Genomic DNA, 24,671 nt, shown 5'->3' on the forward strand with positions numbered 1-24,671 from the left:
CTCCCACATCCACGGCCGTGCAGGGGTGTACTGGTGCCTCCCCACGTTTGTTCCCTCTTTCTACTTTCCAAATCCCACAGGCCTCTCACAACCCAAGGAAGGAATTGAAACCTGCCCTCCCCAGCCTACTTCTACCACTGGTAACTAATCAGAGCCATACCCTCTGACAGGCACTCTCTGTATACAACAGAGAAGGACTAGGTCCAGATTGTAGCTCCTACATGACCTGGCCCCTGACAACAGCAATGATGTCACGTCTTCTGCTTTACAAGTCAAAAAGAGCAAAGCCCTTGCAGTCCCTCTAAATAAAGCACATTTGCTCACCTTAAGGCTGGGACATGTTTCCTCTGTTCTCCACCTCGCAATGGCTATTAACACTTCAGTTCATGACTGAGCCGGTGCCTCCTCCTTGAAGCCTTCCTGGATCCCCGGGCTGGGCAATCCCTTCTCTGGAGTTCCTGAGTCTCTGAAGCTGTAACTTCCATGGAAGCAGGGCCCAGGGTGGTGAGAATTCCATTTCCTCATTTATTTTTTTTTTTTAAAGAGATGTATTTATTTATTTATTTGAGAGAGAGAGAGAGAGAGAGGTATAGGAACGGGCAGAGGGAGAGGGAGAGAACCTCAAGCAGACTCCCCACTGAGCTCAGAGCCCCAGATGCAGGGCTTGATCCCGCGACCCTGAGATCATGACCTGAGCCAAATCAAGAGTTGGACACTTAATTGACGGAGCCACTCAGGCGCCTCAACTTCCTCATTTCAAAAATGGAGCTAATAATAGCATCTACTTTCCAGGATTTGGGTTAATAAACAGAAATGATGCATTAGAACCATTTAGCATAAATAATGTCTTCAAGAGACATGGCTACTCTTGTTATCCTCTTAATGTGTTCTCCAGCAGAGCTGACCCCTTCCCCAGGGAGCCCTCTTGGACCTCCCCTCCCCAGGCTAGATCTGGAGCCCCCTCTGGACTCCCATGTCCCAACTTAGACTACTCTGGGTTGTCACCACTGGGAATGGATCTTTCTCCCCCACTGGACCCTGAGTTCTGGGAGGGCAGGGCTGGAGCTGCTGTGGTCAGCCCTGAGGACCCAGTACTGCCCAGCACAGGGCTCTACATGGACCAGGGGCTAGGGAAAGGCATGTTGAGTGAATGGTTGGATGGATGGCTTTAGTAACTATTTGATCTGTTATTTGTCTGTTAGTCCTCTTTCCCACCTTAGCACATAAAATTATGTTTCCTGTCAATACTGGAATTTAGAAGAAACTTACTTACGAAGTTGTGTGTGAGAAAGAGAGAGAGTGAGAGCAAGCTTGAGAGTTTGGGTGTGTTCCAAGAGGGAAGAGACAGGGGTGGGGTAGGAAGCAGGGAGGGCTGAGGACTTGGGCAAGCCATGAGCTGGAGTTTAGACTTTGGAAATGGAGTCTGAACCCCGAGAAGGCAGAAGCCATGTTTGTCTTGTTTTGGGCCGTGTCCAGCATCTAGCCACACAGAAGAGCCTCGATAAATATCCCTTGGGTGAGTGAATGAACCAGGTGTTGTCAAAGTAGCCTAGGAACCTTGCTGTGCCTATTATAATTGTTGGTCATGGTATGCTTTGGACAGGTCTTGAACCGGAAATAAGTTCTTTTTGTCCCTTTCAGGGAGGAGAGAGTCTGACTCATTGCTGATAAGCATGGGAGACAAATATGGGACTGCCGTCACCACTCTATTCTAGAGTGGGGAACATCAGTCCTGATACCTGATACTGGCACTCCTTCCTGGGGAGTGTGGGAGGGTTTCCAGAACTCTCAGTATACTACTTAGATGAGCTACTGCCAGTCTATCAAAAAATGGGAACTGAGGGCACCTGGGTGGCTCAGTTGGTTAAGTGTCTGCCTTCGGCTCAGGTCATGATCCTGGGGTCCTGGGATCGAGCCCCATCTTGAGCTCCCTGCTAAGCGGAGAGCCTGCTTCTCTCCCTCCCTCTGCCTGCTGCTTCCTCTGCTTGTGCTCTCTCTCTCTCTGACAAATCAATAAATAAAAATCTTTAAAAAAATGGTAGCTGAGGAGGCAGGCATCCTGGCAAAATGGATGTGAAAATGGAGAGGAATTATGGCCCGAGGTTACAGCTAGAAATTCCATCTCCCTTCTCCCACTTCTTCCTTTGATCCTCAAGAACATGACAACCTGTATGGCTGCTGGGATGTATGGAATGCCTGGAGAGAGGAGGAAAGTTCTGGATTTTCTTTGTTTTTGTCTTCTACCTGGATACAAAGTATGTGATGTCTACACAGTCACAGAGTAAGAACAGGTGCGGGATTCTCAATTTTCTTGTCCTGCATCTCGTGCCTTTGACTGCACTTTCCACCCCTACCCCGGAGCGGATGTTGGGATAACTTGTGCTGATTCTCAGCTCACATTTTCACTGTGGCCCAACTCCTCCACACCTGCCTGTGGGCACAGCCTTCCTCCTAGTCACGCCAGCTTTGTTTTGCCAAGTGTCATTTAAATCCTTGACTTTATGGCTTACATCTTAGGCTTAGACGTATGCATGGGTATTAGACTGGCTGCAAGGAGCCACAGAACTAAGGCAATAGTGGTGTAAGTAAGAAAGAGGGCTGTTGGGGCGCCTGGGTGGCTCAGTGGGTTAAGCCGCTGCCTTCGGCTCAGGTCATGATCTCAGAGTCCTGGGATCGAGTCCCGCATCGGGCTCTCTGCTCGGCAGAGAGCCTGCTTCCCTCTCTCTCTCTCTGGCTGCCTCTCTGTCTACTTGTGATTTCTCTCTGTCAAATTAATAAATAAAATCTTTAAAAAAAAAAAAAAAAAAAAAAAAGAAAGAGGGCTGTTTCTTGGAGCACCTGGGTGACTCAGTGGGTTAAAGCCTCTGCCTTCGGCTTGGGTCATAATCTCAGGGTCCTGGGATTGAGCCCCGCATCGGGCTCTCTGCTCAGTGGGGGGGCCTGCTCCCTGCCCCTACCTGCCTCTTGTGATCTGCCTACTTGTGATCTCTGTCTGTCAAATAAATAAATAAAATCTTAAAAAAAAAAAAAAAGAGGGCTGTTTCTTCTTTCAGGTACAAAGAATCCAGAGGAATTTAAGACAGAGCCAGTTGGATGGCTTCACAGAGTCTCTTTCATCTCTGAAAAACGGCACCCATTTTTCAGTGGGATGTTGGTAAACTGGCATTCCAAACAAAACAAAACAAAACAAAACAAAAAAAGCCCACAAAACCTCTGATTTGTACTGTTTTCCAATTTCCATGGTGAGCACGCTGTAGCAAGTTTCATGGAGCACGTACCCTGTGTGACAGAGACAGATCTTGTTGTCGTGGAGCTGACAGTCCAATAGATGAGATAAATACGAAATATTCACACCAACAAACATTTAGTGACACAATGTAGTTAACTGCTATTAAGCAGCACCCGGCTAGGACAGTGTTCCACCAGCGGACTAAATTTATAACAGGGGTCGTCCAGAGGTCTCTTTGAGGAAATTTGCCCAGTTTACTTTTAGGAGTGGGGAGGGACTTCACAAAGATTCTCAGCTGTTCCAGAGGGCAAGGGAAAGGGACTTGCTACAGAGGACAGCAGGCTGTGGGCTGGTTTGGGCGGTGGCTTCAGTGTCACCCGTTGAGACCTGGCCAGCTTTGGAGCTGCAAGAACCAGTTCCTGCACTGCCACCACCCAAGCAGGAAATGACTAACTTCTTTAACAGTGGAGGGAGGGGGAGGAGGGATAGGGAACTGCAAGATGCCTCAGGTGACCAATGAACTGGTTAGATATTAGGGGTTTCTAAGCAAATCTGAGCCCTTGGACAGACCAGGGCAAGGACCCCAGAGTCAGTGATTGACACATATGGGTCCTGGGAGGATTTATTTATTTTTAACAATGAGGAGTTAGAGTTGCACTGTCTAGTATAATAGCGACTAGCCACATTTATATTTATATTGCCACAGGTGGCAATATAAATGGCAATTACATTGAATTAAAAACAAAATTTGCGTTCATCAGTTACACTATCCATATTGCAAGAGCTCAGTATCCACAGGTACTGGATGGTGCAAGTATAGAACATACCCATCACCGCAGAGAGTTCTGTGGGACAGCACTGGTCTAAGGCAGGGGTTTTGGAATTGGGCGGACTTGAGTTGAGATCATGCATGGCTGTGTTGCCCCGGGCCAATCTCTTGGCCTCTCTGAGCATCACTTTTATCCTGTGTACTCAAGCACAATGACCACTACCTGATATAGGAGGGGGGAGCTCATGAAAGAAGGGGGAGGGGGTTCTGGCCCTAAGGAGGGAGTGGCAGGAAAGCGGGGTAATTGGGAACAGGGATTTCAGAGCCAGGCAACCTGGCTTGGAGAACAGCTCCCCTTTGTGCTACCCCATGTGACCCTGGGCAAGTCACTCTCTCTCTGAGCCTCCCCTGCTTTGTCAGGAAAAGGGAGGTTCTCCTTTCCTCAGTGGGTTCAGTGAAGAAGATATGACCCATGAATCATCAAAGGTACATAGTGTATTGCTGACACAGAGACAGCCCTCGGCAGACAACATTTGCACCCAGGTCTGCTCCTATCACTGTGAATCATAATGATGTGGTAGTTGGTTTTTTGTTAGTCACAAAAGCAGGGATGCTCCCCAGCCAAAGCTTCATTCATACTCCTTTTCCCTCCTCCTGCCATCTACTGGGATTCTCCAACAGCTCAAAATCAAGCGGTCAGTCTTATTTACAAATGGGCCATGAAGGGAAGCCTGGGTGGCTCAGCCGGTTAAGTGGCTGCCTTTGGCCTAGGTCATGATCCCAGGATCCTGGGATCAAGTCCCGCATTGTGTGTGTGTGGGGGGTCCTTGTTCACTGGGAGCCTGCTTCTTCCTCTGCCTGCCAATTCCCCCTGCTTGTGCTTTCTCTCTCTACCTCTCTGTCTCTGACAAGTAAACAAAATCTTTTAAAAAATGGGCCACAGAGTTTTGGAGCTTGTGACCACCTCCCTCACTTCTCTGTGTCCAGGTTTTTGTTTTGTTTTGAAAAAGAGCAAAAATAAACTGCATGTGTAGAAGACATTTTGGGGTGTCTGCTCAGTTTACAAGGCAAAACCTCCCCAGTTTTATGAGCAACAAACCCCACAGGCAGGGCTGAGCCTCTGAACTCTGCTTGTACAAATCCTCCTGGCCCCCACCTCCGCCACAGGAATGGGACCGTGGTTGACACCTGACCTGAGTGAGCCAATCGGATGTCTTCTCCAGGGGTTTTAGGGACAAGGCGAAGGAATTCAGTGGTCTCAGAAGTTATGGGATTGTGTCTTTCCCCACATGGATGGAGAAACACTGAGCACCCACGGGCAGAGAGAGAGAACCATGGATTCTTTCCTTCTCACCAAGAGGCGGTGTCCTTTTTCCCACCCCTCAAATCTGGACTGGCAGCGCGGCTAGCTTTGGCCAGAAGAATGTGGCAGAAATAATGATGTGCCATCCTTGGTTTTCTTTTTTGATTTTTTAATGTATTTTTAATTTATTTACTTATTTTTTTAGATTTTATGTATTTGAGAGACAGAGCACGAGTCAGGGGAGAAGCAGACTTCCTGTTGAATAGGGGACCGCCCCAACAAGGGACTCTGGGATCCCAGGACTCTGGGATCATGACCTGAGCCAAAGGCAAATGCTTAACAAACTGAGCCACCCAGGTGCCCCAGGAATGATGACTGCCATTCTCAACCTTGGCCCTCAGAGGCACTGCCCCTGTGCTCTTACTCCTGGAATCCTCCCTCTGCCATGTGAACAAGCTTGGGTCGGCCTGCTACAGAATGAGAGATGATGTGGAGGACAGGTGAATTATTCCAGACAATTGTCCTAGCCCAGCCAGTCCCTGGGAAACTGCCAATTCGTCACAGGTGCATGAGTGGGCCCAACAGAGACCAGAAGAACGGCTCAGCTGAACGCAGCCCAAAATTGTACAAAAATTGTAAGCTAAACCCATGTCTGTCTTTTCAAGCCATTAAACTGGGGGTTGGGAGCGGGGAGAGGTAGTTTGTTACACAGCAAGTGCTAACTGATAGGTCCTTAGTTTTGGAAATCTTCCCAGATCCTTATATTAAATTCCTCCTTTTGTTTTTATTGAACCACTTAAGGAAGTATCCTTTGCTTTCAGCCCATGACTTTTATGAAGTATGGCCTACTTGTGTAGGTGGCTTCCAGGGATTTGATGAGCTAGGCAGATGGGGCACCGGCAGCTAGGGTGAGGGAGAGAAAGGCAGTCTCTGGGACTCTCAGCAAGATGGGAACATCCCAAGACAAATCATCAGGACGGAGGAGGTCTCATCTGGAGCCCCCAGGAACTTCATCTTGTCCAGCCCCAGGATGCTCTCGTTGCCCTTCCCAGGATCACCTCTGATGCTGACAGACAAAGGCCCACTTCAGCAGCATGACCGTATTCTTTGTCTGTTAGACCTATAATGAGAGAGAGATGGATCGATCGCCATCATCATCATCATCATCATCATCATCATCATCACGGTCATCATTAATGTGACGTTTATGAAAGACATTTATGAAAGCTTTACCACTGCCAGGCACTATTTGCCATGTTTCACTCCTGCCATGTCTTGTAATCCGCACACCTTCCCTTGGAGGTAGGAATTACCATGATCCTTGTTTTACTGATAAGGCAGAGGGTTAGCCTGGCTTCAGAACTTCAGTTAGCCTAACTGCAAACAACAGGGAGCTCTCGTGGCGAAAGTGTGCGGGGCTCCCCCACTGAGCCCATACCCTTCCTTCCCCAGCACTGCTCTTCCCCACTGGGAGGGGCAAGACAGCCACGCCTGTCCTCGTGATCTCATCTCCAAAGCTGCCATGATTGGAAGAGGCTGGTTCCTCCTGGTTGACGTCACTTCCGTCCATCCTCAGACGTCCCCGTACGTCCTCGTACGCCCTCATTTGTCCTTGTACGTCCTCATGCGCGCTCATACGTCCTCATATGTCCTCGTACGTCCTCTTACGTCCTTGTACATCCTCATGCGTCCTCAGATGTCCTCGTACGTCCTCATACGTCCTTGTACACCTTGGCCAAAATGGTGGGAGGACCGGAAGTGACCCCTCCTCCCTGCCCGTGGAGGCAGGGACTGGATGTCTCATCATGCTTCCTCTCTAAGAACGTGGTTTTGGATGTGGATCTGGGCTTGGTTCGGGGTGAGCCATTTGTCAGAGGCGCGTGCCTGGGCAAGGTGAGTTTCTCTGGTTTACTCACTTGCAAAATGAGGACAAGAACGTCCCTGTCCCTCAGAGTGGCTCTGACTTGAAGGCTCTCGGCACTTACCGAGGACCCGGGAAGTTGCAGCTGCTACAGTGATGAGGGTGATTGTGGGGGGGTGGTGCGGGGCGGTCAGGCAACCGCCTGGCCCTCCTCCACCCCTGCAAGTTTCCACATGGGACTCCGGGACTGGACACCTGGCCCCAGCCTCTCCCTGTTGATGGACAAGGCCTTTGCAAACCTTGTCAGCTTGCAGTACATAAACTATGAAGGCTTGTGTTGTTATGGTAGGAAAAGAGGCAGTTGAAGTGAGGGGCGATAATTAGGAGAGAGGCAAGGTTCTGGGTTTGAAACCCTCTCTAGCTGTTGGGTCTGGGGCCAGTCACTTCTCTCTGAGCCTTAATTTCCTCTTTGACAAAAACAAGTTTCTTTCTTATCTACAGCCGCCCTTCCTCCTCCCCCTCCTCCCCAACATCTGCAGAGCTCTTGTGGAAATTAAATAGAATAATGTTTAGCGAGCACATAGTAGACCCTCGATACATGGTAAGATATTATAGTATTACAGTAATAACCTATGCATCTAGGATTGAAATGCAAGTCAAAGAGTAAGTCCATGGCTTTTGTGTCGCTCAGAACACAAACCAGGTCCTTATAGGGCCCTCAAGACCTTAATGCTGTCTGTCCACCCCTACCTCCATTCCCATGGCCTATTTCTCTTCCCATTCCTCACACCACTCCAGCCCCAGGCAAATCCTACCTCAGGGCCTTTGCACTGGCTGTTTTCCCCACTGGGTATGCCCTTCTGCCAGACATCCACTGACGTCCATCCCTCCTTTGCTCAGTGTCTTTGTTCAGATGTCACTTTTTTGGGGAGGCCTTCAGTGACTTAGTTAAACCGTACCCCACCAACCCTGGCCTTACTTCCAGCCTTACTCCTCTGCTTAGCACTCATCATTATCCAACATGCTATCTATATTTTACTTGGTCATCATGTAAATTGCCCGTGTTTCTGACTCAGATGTAAGTTCATGTAAGTCCAGGACTTCCTGCTGCTATTCCCATGGTTTCTCCAGTGTGGGTAGAGTGTGCACTGGGCCGATACTTGTAGAAGGAACGAATATGGTGTGGACCACATCCCAGGCACAGCTATAGATACTGTAGAAATACTAGCTTGTTTCATCCTCTCAACAGCCCCGAGGATGGCATTTTGCAGATGGGCAAACTGAGGCACAGACCACAGGAGTGACTTGCCCATGGCATCACTGTGGGTAAGGAATAGAGCTGGGGTTTGAACCTAGGCAGATGAGCTCCAGAATCCTTCTCTGTCTCTTTGTTCCCCGGCGTCACGTTGGGTGGGTGCATCAGTGTCTGTATTCTCTTCCCTGAGTCCAAAGCTTCTTGGATGAGGTTACCAGTTGGGCTTCTGCCTTGCTGCAGAGTGAGCTCTGACTCGTGGGGACTGAGCACGTCAGGCAATGGACAGGGGCGGAGGACAGCACATACCTTATGCTTTGGACGATGATGAAGCCTATGCCTCCTATCAGCATCGCGGCCCCCACATTTCCAGCCAAGAGGAGGGCAATGGCACCTCCTCCTGACACCGAGAGGACGGGGTCTGGCTCGATGGGCTCAGCGTCTGTGGGATCCACGTTGTCTTCTGGGGACCAAGAAGGGGCAAGACTGGAGGAGCCATCCTCCCTCCACAGCCCCACTCCCACCCTTTCACCCCCTAAATGTGTCTTCAGTCTACCCCCTCTTCCCCACTCTGGTCTCCACTCCAGGCTCCTCCTGGCTTTCCTGCCCTAGTCTCTCCCTTTTCACTTCCCCACCACTAGAAGTCGGAGAGGTTTGTGGAAAGATCAGACTTGACCCTGTTCCTCCCCTGCTCAGAACCTTTCTGTGGCTTCCCAGGACCTCGGGAGGAAGCATTGCTCATTTTGGCCTTTGATGCCCTGCCACTTGGCCAGCCCTCTCTCTCTCCTCACCTTTATAATTTAGTTCCATTGGACTCTACTCAATTTTCTAAGTTCACTTCTCTTTCCAACCTCCTGGCCTGGATGCAATTTATTCCATTTTCCTTCCCTTGGCTTGGATAATTCTTATGTATCCTAGTACCAGCTCAGTTGTCCCCTCCTCCAGGAAGCCCTCCCTGACCTACTTGCTGGGTCAGGTGGCCCCTTGGGTCCCACATCCCTTGGCTCCCCCACCCCAGTCTTGCCCACTCTGACCATTACTGTTTGTGGAAGGGTCTGTCCCCCACTGCTCTGTCCCTCACTCAAACATTACTACTTGAGGACAGGGCCAGAACTGTCTTCCAGAATGTCCCCAGCACCTCCCAGTATGGGGTGGTCATGTAGTAGGCAGCCAATAAACATTTCTAGTACAGTTGATGAATGAATAAAGGGGGTCTTTCTCAATGAACATACCAGAGTCCCCTGCTGCTACAGGATTTTTTTTTTTTTTAAAGATTTTATTTACTTATTTGACAGACAGAGATCACAAGTAGGCAGAGAGGCAGGCAGAGAGAGAGAGAGAGAGAGAGAGAGAGAGAGAGAGGGGGAAGCAGGCTTCCCGCGGAGCAGGGAGCCCGATGCGGGGCTCGATCCCAGGACCCTGAGATCATGACCCGAGCCGAAGGCAGCAGCCCAAACCACTGAGCCACCCAGGCGCCCCACTGCTACAGGATTTAAACCTTTTTTCTCCCAATGAATCACTCCCAAACCAAATCCTGAAGCTCCTACTGGAGCCTGGCTGGGAAGAAGTAGCAGTTCTCTGAGACCCAGCCAAGCCAGCCCTTCCATCACCCCTGCCCTTCCCATGCTCTAGACCTTGACTCATGTGTTCCCTGCTGCCCAGTTCCCTCCCTGGCTTCCCTACTGGCCAGGTTCTCTGTACCATTCTAGCTCACTCCAGGCCTCTTGTCCTCCATGGATAAGTACACAAAAAATAATATTCATGAGGATAGCTGCTATCTAAAGGACCTGCTTTCTTCTTTTTTTTCAAAGTAGGCTTGCATTCACAAGGCCAAGATCAAGACTCACATGCTCCACTGACAGAACGGGCCAGGCACCCTTAAAGCACCTGCTTTATAACAGTGTTTTGCTGGCCTCACTCGTGTATTATTTCTGCTCCTTATGACAGTCATGTGGAGGTATACAGAGTCACCCCTGTTGTCACTTCCTGTTACACCCAGGAAGAAACAGAGGCCTGGAGAAGGGATGTCACTTATCCTAAATCACCTGGCCAGGAAGGCACAAGGGTGGGAATTGAACCCAGGCTTAACCCTCTCCCAGACCACTTTCTTGATCCCAGCTGCCACCTGGGGCTCCACACATGCCACCGCATATAGTTATGGTCACAAAATTAATAATAATATGGATAATGGTAATCGCAGCTATGAAACTAACTCATGCTTTCTGAGCACTAGCGTTCAGTAGCACTGGGCACTATGATTTTAAGCTGTTCGCTTCCTCATTGAATGCTCACAGCTACATTTCGGGGTGGGAGCTATTATTTTCCCAATTTATAGATGAGGACACTGAGGCACAGAGAATTCAAGGAAGTGGTCTAAAGTCACACAGCTAGGAAGTGGTGGAGTCAGAATTCAAATTGCAAAGCCTGTGCTGGGAACCACTCATTACCACCTGCATTGTGTGTGTGTGTGTGTGTGTGTGTGTGTGTGTGTGTGTTGCAGATATATGCTGAGACCTAGAGAAGTCAAGTTCACATAGCCAACAAATTGTTGGAGCTGGGACACCCAAACAACTGATTCCAGATCCCGAGCTGAGCTTTCGATAGAGTTCATCTCTGTGAGCTGCAGCCTCTGTAAAATGGGCTAATAGTCCCCACTCTGCCGGGCAGATGGAAGGACAGGACGACATCTTGGCTAGAAGGGCACTCAGAGGGGATTGCTGTGTAAGTGACTCAATGCAACCGAGGAGGCAGAAGTCTGGGGTGGGAGTGGGGGACTCACGTGGCAGCGCGAGGGTCACCGGAGAGGAGGAGTACTGTCCCTGGCTGTTCTTGGCTGTGCACACGTAGGTGCCCAGGTGCTCCCAGGACAGCCTCCGGATGATCAGCCTAGACCCAGTCTGGTAGGGCTCCCCATTGAAGGTCCAGTGCAGCACAGGTTTGGGGGTGATGGAAGAAGCCAGACACTCCAGGATCACTGAGTAGTTTAGGTCACTCTGGATAATACCCTCAGAGTCGTAGGGAAATGTCAGCAGCATCACCCCGTTGGAGCTGGCTGTGTAAACGGAGAGCACGGTCATGTGGATGGGCAGCACTCACAGAGGCCAAGCACTTCTCTTGTCCAACATTCATTCATTCATTCATTCATTCATCAACAAGTGTGTTTGCAGTTGCTGATTGGTGTCAGTGCTGCTCCAGGCACGGGGCCGTAGCGTAGTTGTTGGCGCCCCCGTCCCAGCCCCTCACCCTCACCATGTCCAATGGCCACATTGCACCTGTTGTCCGGGCACTTTCTTCGGCTGCCAGAGCCTGCTCCGGCCAAGAGGGTAGCAGGCCAGAGAATTGGGAGATGAGCCCAGCCAGGGCACTGCGCTATGACTGGCATGGGCTGGTGTATAACTATCCCAGCTGCCCATCCCTCCGCTGGCCCAGGGCGAGGCCAAGGACCTGGAAGGAGTGGCTGGATTCTGGATCAGTTTGAAAGCAGAGCCCCCAGGATTTGCTGATGGATTGGAGAGAGACAGAGAGAGAGAGAGAGAGATAGAGAGAGAGAGAGGAGTCAAGGGAGGGCCTCCAAGGCTTGGGACCTGTGCCACTGGCTGCTGGGAACCCTCTTTACAGAGATGGGGCACCCATAACAGTTCTATTTCCAGGTTAAAGACTTGAGGTCCAGGGGTTCTTAGACCCAGGCTTTGTGGTCAGAGAGGCACAGTGAGTATTTGGACCTGGAAGTCTGATGTCATGGTGAGTGTTGGGAGCCTGCCCACTGAGTTGATTCCCAATTTCAGTGCAATGTGATAAAGTGCAAAGAACTTTAGATCCAACCAGGAACTCATGGAAGGCTTCCTGGAGGAGATGGTGTCTCAGCTAAGCCTTGCAGAAGGAGAAAGAGCACTCCAGGTGTAGAAATAAGAATCAATGTAGTATCTACTTGGATCCGGCTCTTATGAGGAGCCAGACACCATTCCAAACACATGTTAACTCATGGCTGGTTATGAGTGAGTGAGACCCATCCATGCTTGGATGAAATCATTTAGGAAGTTATAATCAGCGCTTGAAATGTGATATGAACTATTATATGATAGAAAATATCAGAATGCATTTTATGACACATGTCTTACCTGTGTGTGTGTGTGTGTGTGCGTGCGTGTGTGTATATGTGTACACACTGGGTCACGATGTGAAGTTTATTTCTCATGGTGGGTCATGATCAACAAAGCCTGAACACCAGATTTACTCCTGAAATCCTCAAAACAACGCTATGGGGTAGGTTCTACCATGACTCAGTTTTATAGATGAGGACACTAAAGTACACAGATGCGAAGTCAATTAACAAGGACACCTGGCTGGTCAGAAGTGGAACACCACATCTTTGCAAGGCCGTCCTGGTTTCAGAGTCTGCACAAGCTCTGGGCTGAGCATGGCATAGGCATGGGGGACCTCTACTCCATTTGGTACCCTGAAGATGGTGCTGGGCGAGAGAGGTCATGGGGGAAGGAGATAAGCTCCAGGACCATAAAAAGTCTTATAGATCCCGGCTTGGCCTTTGGCTTCTAGGTGACCACAGGCTATTGGCATCACCTCTTGGTCTTAATTCCCCACCTGTGCAGTGGGGTCGGTGCTCAGAGCATCTGCTTTCTTGGGTCGTTGTGAAGTCCCCTCTGTTTGGTATGTAGTAAGAGTTTAGTAAGTTGGAGCCAGTCCGTCCTGCATTTTGGTGTTTACTCCAGCTCACCTCTCTGTAGGAGCACTTTCTCCCGCTCGGCCTGAGGCCAACTCCTGCGCTGCCTACAGGTCCCAGCTCAGATGGCCCCTCCCCTGGTGAGCCCTACCTGTCTCCTAGGCTGGATTCTCCCATGACTCTGCTCATGAGCCCAGCTTCACCCAGGACAGAGAAGCACTGAAAGAGGATTTGATGCATACGCAAGAATCAGCGCTGGTAAGTGTTTTGTTGAGTGGAAATCTCAGGCCCTGCACAGTCAGTGCTGCAGACCACCAGCTCTGTCCACCTCCCAAAGCCTCTCATGGCCCGCACCCCCTACACGGCTCTGCTCCCAATTTCTTATGCTTCCCAGATCTCTGTTGACCCTCCAGCCTTGCCCACACTGGTCTCTCTGCCTGAGAACTTGGTCCCTTTGGGCCCCACTCACCCAGGTCAGCTATCTGCTCTGTTGCACTCCTGCGTCCTCTGTTGGTTTCCAGCACTGCGTCTTGAACTGTCTGGTTTACTATGATCAGGCTGCTTTGGGTGTCCGGCGTATCCTGGCCTGTGTGTTTGGGCCCTGGGAAGCCCTCAGGGGAGAAGATCATAGTCTCTTGCTGGGCATTGTACCCTCGGAACCAAGAAGTGGAGAGAACATCATTCGGGCTTCCGGACACAGGCAGGCGGGCGCTGGCTCCTTCGGTCAGGGCGTCTGGAGATGCAGGGGCGGGCGGCTCCAAGGAGGCAGAACAGGTGCAGGAGGCGATCAGGATGCCTTGGAGGAGGTAGGAAGGGAGAGGAGAAAGCAGAGGGAGCAAATGGGACCAAAGGCGAAATGCTGCCCCAGCAAGTAACCCTTCCCGAGCTGGTGAGGAGTGTGGCACATTGAGTGTGGAAAACAGTGGTGATAACAGAGATGGTGTATGGGGGTGTGGGGCACCTGGGCAGCTCGGTTGGTCACATGTCTAGACTTCTGCTCAGGTCATGATCTCAGGGTCCTGGGCTTGAGCTCTGTACTCAACGGGGAGTCTGCTTGAGGATTCTCTCTCTCCCTCTTCCTCGCCCCTCCCCCTGTTTGTTCTCTCTCTCTCTCTCTCTCTCTCTCTCTCTCTCTCAAATAAAGAAATCTTAAAAGAAATAAAAGGAAATACTCACTGAGCACCTCCCACAAGCCAGACACTGTTCTAAGCACTGAACCTTTATTATCTTACTCCTTCATCGACGCCACCAACCACGCATTACTCAGGGAGTCCTGCTGATCCATTTTCTGACCTTCTCTGCCCTGCTCTGGAAGGCTGACTTCTTTGATCTGCATTGTCAGGTCCCTGTGTCTTTTGCTTCAGGTTGGCTTTTGCCAATGGGAGTGAACTTGAGGTAGTTGGTCCCCCAACTCCCTCCCTGCTCCATCAACACCAGTCATTCGTGTCCCTCTATTAGAGCTCCTGGTCCCTCTCCATATACCATTGTCTTTGGGTTTGGGGGGTCTGGTCTTCCTCTTAGGGTTTCTAGCACAGAGGAGGTAAGAGCTTTCTGCCATGGCTAGCCTCTGGGTGCTGCACGATCTCAGATGGGTTTATCTATGCCCTGTCTACACCTCTGCAAATAGTCCCTTTTTTTACCCTCCCCTATTACTCCTTTTGAGTAGACCATTTTCCTGCCTCAACCCTTAATGACACAACTATTACACCCCCAAGAGGACTGAGGAAATGGAAGTTCAGAGACTTGAAGACCATTGTCTAGGATGTCCTAGGTGGTAAAAGCAGGGCTGTGATCCACACCCAGGCAGGCAAAATTCCATCAGTAAAGTAGAGGGTGAGTGTGCTCCTATCATCCCCAGTTGTTCTTACTTCCTTTAATTAAATTTCCACGTGGCTTAGTGCTTAGAGTGGAATCCTTGAGGTCTGGCTTCAGACCCTATGCACATACCCAGCCACCCCATTCTTCTGCCTCTCATTGGATTAATGGCTGTTGCAGTAAGAACACAAGGTCCAGCCATAAAAGACTGAAACAACTGAGATGAAAATGTAAAACACTTTGGCCAAGTGAAAAACAACAACAACAAATAACCACCCACCAATCAAAAGAACAATGACATACCAGGAAAGACGGTTTGCAACAGATCTCACAGACCAAGGGCTCATTTCACTAATATGTAAAAAGCTCTGAGATATCAGTAAGAAAAATATCAGCAACCTAACAGAAACATATACAAAGAATATGGGTAGGCAATTCATAGAAAAGAAAATTCAGATGTGTCAACATTGGGAAAATGCTCAGTTGTGCTCATGGTCAGAGAAATGCATATTATTATTATTGTTTTTAAAGACTATATTTATTTATTTGACAGAGAGAGCACGCACACAAGCAGGGGGAGCAGCAGGCAGAGAGAGAAGCTGACTCTCTACTGAGCAGGGAGCCCAATATGGGACTCGATCCTGGGACCCTGAGATTGTAACGTGAGCCCAAGGCAGACGTTTTCCCAACTGAGCCACCTAGGTGCCCTTCTATATCCTTTGATCCTGAAATTAAATGTCAGGGAATGTGTTCTACAGATATACCTTCTCAATATAAAATGACTAATGGGCAGGGTTCTTTTGCCACACCTTAGTTATAATGGCTAAGGATTGGAAATACCCACGTGCCCACCCATAGGAAACAGGATTAATAAGTTATGGTCCGTCCACACAGTGGAATGTTACACCTGTACAAAAGGAGGAGGAAGAATGGCATGAACTGAGAAGGAAAGAGCTCCAGAGTATGTAGTTAAGAAAGGAATGCGTGCTGCTGGCTAGTTCTTATGGTGTGCTACCTTTGGTGTAAAAACGGAAGAAAAGTAAATATCATTTGCATTTCTTATAAACATGCAGAGGAACCCCAGAAACACAAAAACAGTGGCTCTCTGTGTGTGATAGCAGGGAGAGAAGGATCAGAGGTACTGGGTAAGTAGACAGAGACTTCACGAGGTCTTTTCTGTATCTTTGAGATTTGAAGCGTTGGAACGTAAAACCCATTCAAAAATTAAATTCTGAATAAAGGAAATAAGAGAGCATAAATGTTCTCAGTAGTCTTTGACACATACATGCATACACACACATGTACACACACACAAATGCACACACACCAGAGTGTAAGATCCAGAACTGGACTGCCAGCGTGCATGTCCTGAAACGTATTAGCTCTAGTGACTTTGGGAAAGTTACTTATCTTCTCTGAGCATCAGTTTCCTTATCTATAAAATGGGAATAATAATGCCTCCAGTGATTTTCAACTGGGGATGATGTGCTCCCCGCAGGGGACGTTGGCAATATCTAGAAATCTTTCTGGTTGTCATGACGGTGGGGGGGCTGCTACTGGAGCCCAGTGGGTAGAGGCCAAGGAGGCTGCTTGGCCTCCAGCATGCTCAGGACAGCCCTGGCGACAAGGAAGCACAGGACCGCAAACGCGAGTAGTGTCGATGTTGAAAAGCCCTGATCTTATGCTTGTAAAGGGCTTAGCACGGTGTCCCAACAAGGAGACGGCCAGATCAGTGCTTGACATTATGATTATCATCACTATCACTGTTAACCGTTCTTGCTTCTGTAATCGCAAGTCCTTGGTGTGCTGTAAATATGACTTTTAAAAATGAAAGAAAAAAAAAACCCCAATACAATAAGTGGTTACATTTTTATGGAAAGAACCTAGATGTCCATCAACAGATGAATGGATCAAGAAGATGTGGTATATATACACAATGGAATACTATGCAGCCATCAAAAGAAATGAAATCTTGCCATTTGCAACAACGTGGATGGAACTAGAGCGTATCATGCTTAGCGAAATAAGTCAAGCAGAGAAAGACAACTATCATATGATCTCCCTGATATGAGGAAGTGGTGATGCAACATGGAGGCTTAAATGGGTAGAAGAATAAATGAAACAAGATGGGATTGGGAGGGAGACAAACCATAAGTGACTCTTAATCTCACAAAACAAACTGAGGGTTGCCGGGGGGAGGGGGTTGGGGAGAAGGGGGTGGGATTATGGACATTGGGGAGGGTATGTGATTTGGTGAGTGCTGTGAAGTGTGTAAACCTGGTGATTCACAGACCTGGGGATAAAAATATATGTTTATAAAAAATATATGTTTATAAAAAATAAAAAATTTAAAAAAAAAAAAAAAAAAAAAAAAAAAAAAAAAAAAAAAAAAAAAGATTTATTTCAGGGCGCCTGGGTGGCTCAGTTGTTAAGCCTCTGCCTTTGGCTCAGGTCATGATCCCGGGGTCCTGGGATCAAGCCCCCCTTGGTCTCCCTGCTCAGCGGGGAGCTTGCTTCTCCCTCTCCCACTCCCCCTGCTTGTGTTCCCTCTCTCGCTGTGTCTCCCTCTGTCAAATAAATAAATAAAATCTTTAAAAAAAGATTTGTTTGAGAGAGAGTTGGGGAAGGGGCAGAGGGAGAGAGAATCTCAAGTGGCCTCCTCCACTGAGCAAGAGCCCCACACGGGGCTTGATCTCACAACTGTGAGATCATGACCTGAGCCAAAATCAAGAGTCAGGCACTTAACCCACGGAGCCACCCAGGCACCTCTGGTGTGACTTTTCTGTTCCCCTGCTCATAAGCCTTCTGTGGCTCCCCAGTGCTCTCGGGACACAGCACAGATCCCCTCACCTAGCACCCTCCTACATCTCCACGCCCGTCTTACCACTCTTCCCTCACTGCGTCAGGCAGACTGAGCTCTGTGCAGTTGCCCTGGCCTCCAGGCCTTGGCACGTGTGGGTCCCTCTACCTAGAATCTCTTCATCCAGTTGTGATTCCAGGTTCAGCCCAGGCACCCCCCTTCTGAACCCCTCCCTGACCCTCAGGGATGCTTGGTGATGGACGCTACAGTGTCCAGGCAGGGACCTCAGCAGATGGAATGATGGGAGCTCTCAGGGTGTTGCGCTTTTTTTGATGGAAAAAAGTCTGCATTCTTACCTTTTTATGAAACAAAGGACACAGGGATTCAGTCTGCAAAACTGACATCATATTTCCCTGAGCTCTTATTTTGAAAGGGCCTTCCCTGGCCAGCACCTCCCCAGCTTTAGGCCTCAGCCCTCTTCTTTGGGCCCCCACATTCCTACCCTACGCACTCGGGGATGGGTCTGTCTTTTCTCTGGACCATGAGCCCCAAGAGAGCAGGGGTGTTTGTTGAATAAGTAATTGAAGTGGAGGATATCAGGTCACCGGGTCTGCAGTTGGGGGTAAAGTTCTGACTCTGACACCATTGCAGGTCCCTGGTGATTCCACGAGTGTCCCCAAGGCACCTTAAGGAGACCTCCCATCTTGGGGACCCTTCCTTTAGCTGCTGTAGAAACATGGATTCAGGGGCGCCTGGGTGGCTCAGTGGGTTAAAGCCTCTGCCTTTGGCTCGGGGTATGATCTCAGGGTCCTGGCATCAAGCCCCACATCGGGCTGTCTGCTCAGCAGGGAGCCTGCTCCCCCCCGCCCCCCCCCCCCGACTGCTTCTCTGCCTACTTGTCATCTCCGTCTGTCAAATAAATAAATAAAATCTTAAAAAAATTTTTTTTTTTAAAAAAGAACCATGGTTTCACGTGGAGACTTGGAGGCCACTGGAGCCTGGTTTGTAATCCTGACTCTGCCACTTACTATTTCTGGGCTCCAAGCCTCAGTTTTCTCTGCTCACCTCAAGGAAGGTGCTTGATCGTAATCATTTCACAGCAGTGTCTGACATTCAGTGAGATCATGAATTTTCAGGGCTGGGGGCAGTCTCATTCAGGTATATTATATAGATTTTTTATATTTACACACACATATATTTTAAGTCTGCAGGATGAAGGATGGAATTTCAGAGCTGGAACCATCGAGATGACTCCAGAACTCTTAGGTTTTAGGAACGTGGCTATTTCAGTCAGGGACACTTCCCGAATTGGCAGTTAAATATAGAGACACATGCGAGATGTTATACTTGACTTCCTCAGGCTCTCAAAATTTCCGCAGAGGTCCCAGAGGCTGAGAGCGGAAGAGCAGCTGCCCAGACCCTTCATGCCCAGCTGAGGTCTCAAAACAGGGATTACGTCACTAGCTCTGCCGGCCTCGGCCATTCCAGCGCTTGCCAGTCTACGGGAATGGAGGCCAAGAGCCCCTGGAGAAGAGGGGGAGGCCCAGAGTGAGACTCTCTGGGGGAGAGTTGAGAATGAACTTCGAGCCCTCCTCCCAGGGGTGAGGGGAGTCCTGGGGCTTTCCTCCTCCGCAGGCCAAGTGAGGGTGACTCCAAGGGAACCTGTCCCAGAGAACTAGAAATGCGTCAGCTGGAATCTGCAGGGACTTAGACCTCTAGGTCTCCAAGTGAGGAATGGAGAGGGAAGGGCCTGCGGGGCCGAGGGAATGGAGGCCAGAGTGGAAATGACCCACGCCTCCAGCGTTCCGTGGGACAACAGAGGTGTCCTCATGTTTCCCATGAGGCAGTGGCGGATGCCTCCGCAGGGAGCCAGGTGGAGGCCGTCTGGCAAAGAGCCTCTTGGGATGGGGCTCCCAAGGGGCTGACCTTGGCAGAAAGAGGCTGGAGGGCGCTGGGAGATGGTGGCGAGCCTCTAGTGGGGCCCAGTTCATGGAGCCCCAGGAACATAGTCTGCAGTGTCAAGGGTCTTCAAAGTGTCCCCTGCCCCCCGACAGATCCCGCAACGGTTCCTCAACCATACACAGAAGGCCTTCACTCTTTACAAGTACAGTAGCCAGATAGAAGCTTTCCTGCTCCCTTCCTTGCCTTCCTCCTCTCGGCCCATGGCCCCGAGGAGGCCACGGACCATGTCTCTGGGTGGGGAGGAAGGACACACAGAGAAATCGGCCCGAGGCCCACCATGTCCCACTACAATCTTACTGCCGTCAGACACAGGCCTGAGCTGGGGATGAGGTGAAACTTGAAATAGGGTGGCGCTTGGGGTTTTGAAACTACATGGAACCAGACCTTTTAAGACCTGGAAAAGGAGGCAGTTCATTCACTTTCTGAGAGGTGTGTGTATGCCATCTTTGGAAAGTGTGTTCTTGGTAGTCAGAACATCTGGGCTCAAATTCTCCTTCTGCCACCTCTAAGCTGGGTGGCGTGGGGAAGGCACATAACCTCTCTGTGCCTCAGTTTCCCCTACCATAGAGTGGAGATCATCCAGCCATTGCCTCATAGGGTTAAGAATTATATGTTACAGATTCAACAGTACATTAAAAAGATTATTCACCACGACCAAGTGGGATTTATTCCAGGGCTGCAAGGTTGGTTCAACATCCGCAAATCAGTCAATGTGATACAACACATCAATAAAAGTAAGAACAAGAACCATATGATACTCTCAATAGATGCTGAAAAAGCATTTGACAAAGTACAGCATCCCTTCCTGATCAAAACTCTTCAAAGTGTAGGGATAGAGGGCACATACCTCAATATCATCAAAGCCATCTATGAAAAACCCACCGCAAATATCATTCTCAATGGAGAAAAACTGAAAGCTTTTCCGCTAAGGTGAGGAACACGGCAGGGATGTCCATTATCACCACTGCTATTCAACATAGTACTAGAGGAGGTCCTAGCCTCAGCAATCAGACAACAAAAGGAAATTAAAGGCATCCAAATCAGCAAAGAAGAAGTCAAATTATCACTCTTTGCAGATGATATGATACTATATGTGGAAAACCCAAAAGACTCCACTCCAAAACTGCTAGAACTTATACAGGAATTCAGTAAAGTGTCAGGATATAAAATCAATGCACAGAAATCAGTTGCATTTCTCTACACCAACAGCAACACAGAAGAAAGGGAAATTAAGGAGTCAATCCCATTTACAATTGCACCCAAAACCATAAGATACCTAGGAATAAACCTAACCAAAGAGACACAGAATCTATACTCAGAAAACTATAAAGTACTCATGAAAGAAATTGAGGAAGACACAAAGAAATGGAAAAATGTTCCATGCTCCTGGATTGGAAGAATAAATATTGTGAAAATGTCTATGCTACCTAAAGCAATCTACACATTTAATGCAATTCCTATCAAAGTACCATCCATCTTCTTCAAAGAAATGGAACAAATAATTCTAAAATTTATATGGAACCAGAAAAGACCTCGAATAGCTAAAGGGATATTGAAAAAGAAAGCCAACGTTGGTGGCATCACAATCCCGGACTTCAAGCTCTATTACAAAGCTGTCATCATCAAGACAGCATGGTACTGGCACAAAAACAGACTCATAGATCAATGGAACAGAATAGAGAGCCCAGAAATAGACTCTCAACTCTATGGTCAACTAATCTTCGACAAAGCAGGAAAGAATGTCCAATGGAAAAAAGACAGCCTCTTCAATAAATGGTGCTGGGAAAATTGGACAGCTACATGCAGAAAAATGAAATTGGACCATTTCCTTACACCACACACGAAAATAGACTCAAAATGGATGAAGGACCTCAATGTGCGAAAGGAATCCATCAAAATCCTTGAGGAGAACACAGGCAGCAACCTCTTCGACCTCAGCTGCAGCAACATCTTCCTAGGAACAACGCAAAAGGCAAGGGAAGCAAGGGCAAAAATGAACTATTGGGATTTCATCAAGATCAAAAGCTTTTGCACAGCAAAGGAAACAGTTAACAAAATCAAAAGACAACTGACAGAATGGGAGAAGATATTTGCAAACGACATATCAGATAAAGGACTAGTGTCCAGAATCTATAAAGAACTTAGCAAACTCAACACCCAAAGAACAAATAATCCAATCAGGAAATGGGCAGAGGACATGAACAGACATTTCTGCAAAGAAGACATCCAGATGGCCAACAGACACGTGAAAAAGTGCTCCATATCACTCGGCATCAGGGAAATACAAATCAATACCACAATGAGATATCACCTCACACCAGTCAGAATGGCTAAAATCAACAAGTCAGGAAATGACAGATGCTGGCGAGGATGCGGAGAAAGGGGAACCCTCCTACATTGTTGGTGGGAATGCAAGCTGGTGCAACCTCTCTGGAAAACAGCATGGAGGTTCCTCAAAATGTTGAAAATAGAACTGCCCTATGACCCAGCAATTGCACTATTGGGTATTTACCCTAAAGATACAAACGTAGTGATCCAAAGGGGCACGTGTACTCGAATGTTTATAGCAGCAATGTCCACAATAGCCAAACTATGGAAAGAACCTAGATGTCCATCAACAGATGAATGGATCAAGAAGATGTGGTATATATACACAATGGAATACTATGCAGCCATCAAAAGAAATGAAATCTTGCCATTTGCGACAACATGGATGGAACTAGAGCGTATCATGCTTAGCGAAATAAGTCAAGCAGAGAAAGACAACTATCATATGATCTCCCTGATATGAGGAAGTGGTGATGCAACATGGGGGCTTAAGTGGGTACGAGAAGAATAAATGAAAGAAGATGGGATTGGGAGGGAGACAAACCATAAGTGACTCTTAATCTCACAAAAGAAACTGAGGGTTGCTGGGGGGAGGGGGTTTGGGAGAAGGGGGTGGTATTATGGACATTGGGGAGGGTATGTGTTTTGGTGAGTGCTGTGAAGTGTGTAAACCTGGTGATTCACAGACCTGTACCCCTGGGGATAAAAATATATGTTTATAAAAAATAAAAAAAATTATATTAAAACTTTTTTGCAAAGCAAAAAAAAAAAAAAAAGAATTATATGTTACAACACGAAAGCACTTAGAACAGAATGGCATGGAGAAGTCAGTCATGTGATCTCTTGATATTATGACTCTTTTATTATTATTTTTAAGATTTTATTTATTTATTTGAGAGAGAGAAGGAGCATGGGCAGGGAGGGGCAGAGGGAGAAGGAGAGTCTTAAGCAGATTCCCCACTGAGCAGGGAGCCAGGCATAGGGCTCCATCCCAGAACCCGAGATCATGACCCCGGCTGAAGGCAGTTGCTTAACTGACTGAGCCACCCAGGAATCCCTATTATTATTATTATTATTTTAAAAGAGATTTACTTATTTATTTGAGAGAGAGAGAGCATGTGAGTGGAGGGAGGGACAGAGGGAGAGAGAGAATCTTCAAGTGGACTCTCTGATGAGTGTGGTGCCCCAGGAGGGGCTGCATCCCACAACTCATGAAATTGTGACCTGCTCTAAAACCAAGAATCCCACACTCAACCAGCTGAGCCCGCCAGGTGCCCCTATCTTATTATTATTATTTAAAAAATATTATTGAATGTAGCTAGCTGGGGTGAGCCATGGTGCTCAGTGGAAAAGGGCTGGGTGGGGGTGGTCCTGGTCCTGAGATCTGATTCTACCCTCCCTAGCCTGCAGTCTTGGACAGCTGACTGCCTCTCTCTGAGCCTCACTTCCTTCCTTAGTAAATAAAAAGGGTCAAGCCTGGGTGGCTCAGTCGTTAAGTCTCTGCCTTCAGCTCGGGTCCTGATGCCAGGGTCCTGGGATCGGGCCCCGCATCGGGCTCTCTGCTCAGCAGGAAGCCTGCTTCTCCCTCTCCCACCCCCCCTTGCTTGTGTTCCCTCTCTCACTGTGTCTCTAAAAATCTTAAAAAATAAATAAATAAAAAGAGCACAGCCTCTTGGGGGACCTCAAGAGCTCTTGTGTCTCTTTCAACTGACTAGAGGCAGAGCTCTGAGAGGGGGCAACTCTGACTTGGATAGAGAGTCTCCCTGGGGAGACTCTCTCCCTGTCCCCAAATTGTGGGTGAACCCATTGTTCCTTACGCACCTGTTAGAAGTAGCCCCTTCCAGGCAGGGCTGTGGCCCGGTCTGGCGTCCGGAGGACACCTCATGCTGCGTTCTGTCCAGGTGTGGCGTCGCGCAGGGGAGGTCGCCCTGTCAGGAGTGGGGCCTTCCAGACTTCACAGTCAAGTATGTGACTTTGGCCCTGCCCCTGTCCTGGCCACACCCCTGCTTCCCTGCCTGGCTCCTGCTCTTGGCTGGGGATTCACCTCCCAGACCTGCACTCTTCTCCATCACTGGGTTAATGGTAGTGGTGGGTAGGGAGCACGCAGGGATGGGACTCTGGGAGGAGAGGTTCTGGGGTTTTGCTCTCTTCCCTCCCTGCCCCCCCCCCCTTTCTAGCCCTTCTGCCGCGGAGAATGATGAAGATGGAGGGTGGGGCGGAATTGTCCCGCCTCTGTCACTTCACACCAGAGAGGAATGGCCAAAGGTCATCACGTAGGAGGTGGCAGGGGCCTCTCTTGCCTCCTGACTTGGCTCCAGACTCCATGACTATCAGCTCAGAGTCTCCACTTTTCTCCTCTGTAAAATGAGGGTGCTGACGATAGTGCCTGCCTCAGGGTCAGGGGGGCCCATGGACATCAGATGCCCAGCAGAGTGCCTGGCATAGAGCAGGTGCTCGATGAATGGCAATAGCTATTAAAATAATGCGAAGTATTGGGGTGCCTTGGTGGCTCAGTGGGTTCAGCCTCTGCCTTCAGCTCAGGTCATGATCTCAGGGTCCTGGGATGGAGCCCCGCATCAGGCTCTCTGCTCAGCGGGGAGCCTGCTTCTCCCTCTCTCTCTGCCTGCCTCTCTGCCTGCTTGTGATCTCTCTCTCCATCAAATAAATAAATAAA

The 24,671-nt window shown here is 48.9% G+C and overlaps 1 protein-coding gene across 1 annotated transcript; it reads right to left on the minus strand.

Moving 5' to 3' along the window:
• Positions 1-4,987: 4,987 nt before the first annotated feature.
• Positions 4,988-24,095, minus strand: IGSF23 (immunoglobulin superfamily member 23). Its single transcript, XM_059153185.1, has 5 exons — positions 23,819-24,095; positions 13,562-13,888; positions 11,194-11,466; positions 8,724-8,877; positions 4,988-6,421 (listed from the first exon to the last, which is right to left on the minus strand). The coding sequence occupies exons 1-5, from the start codon at positions 23,880-23,882 to the stop codon at positions 6,388-6,390; spliced, it is 852 nt and encodes a 283-aa protein (XP_059009168.1). The 5' UTR covers positions 23,883-24,095; the 3' UTR covers positions 4,988-6,387.
• Between the last annotated feature and the right edge of the window lie 576 nt (positions 24,096-24,671).

The sequence above is a fragment of the Mustela lutreola genome, chromosome 16 (genome assembly GCF_030435805.1).
Source record: "Mustela lutreola isolate mMusLut2 chromosome 16, mMusLut2.pri, whole genome shotgun sequence".
Lineage (NCBI taxonomy): Eukaryota > Metazoa > Chordata > Mammalia > Carnivora > Mustelidae > Mustela > Mustela lutreola.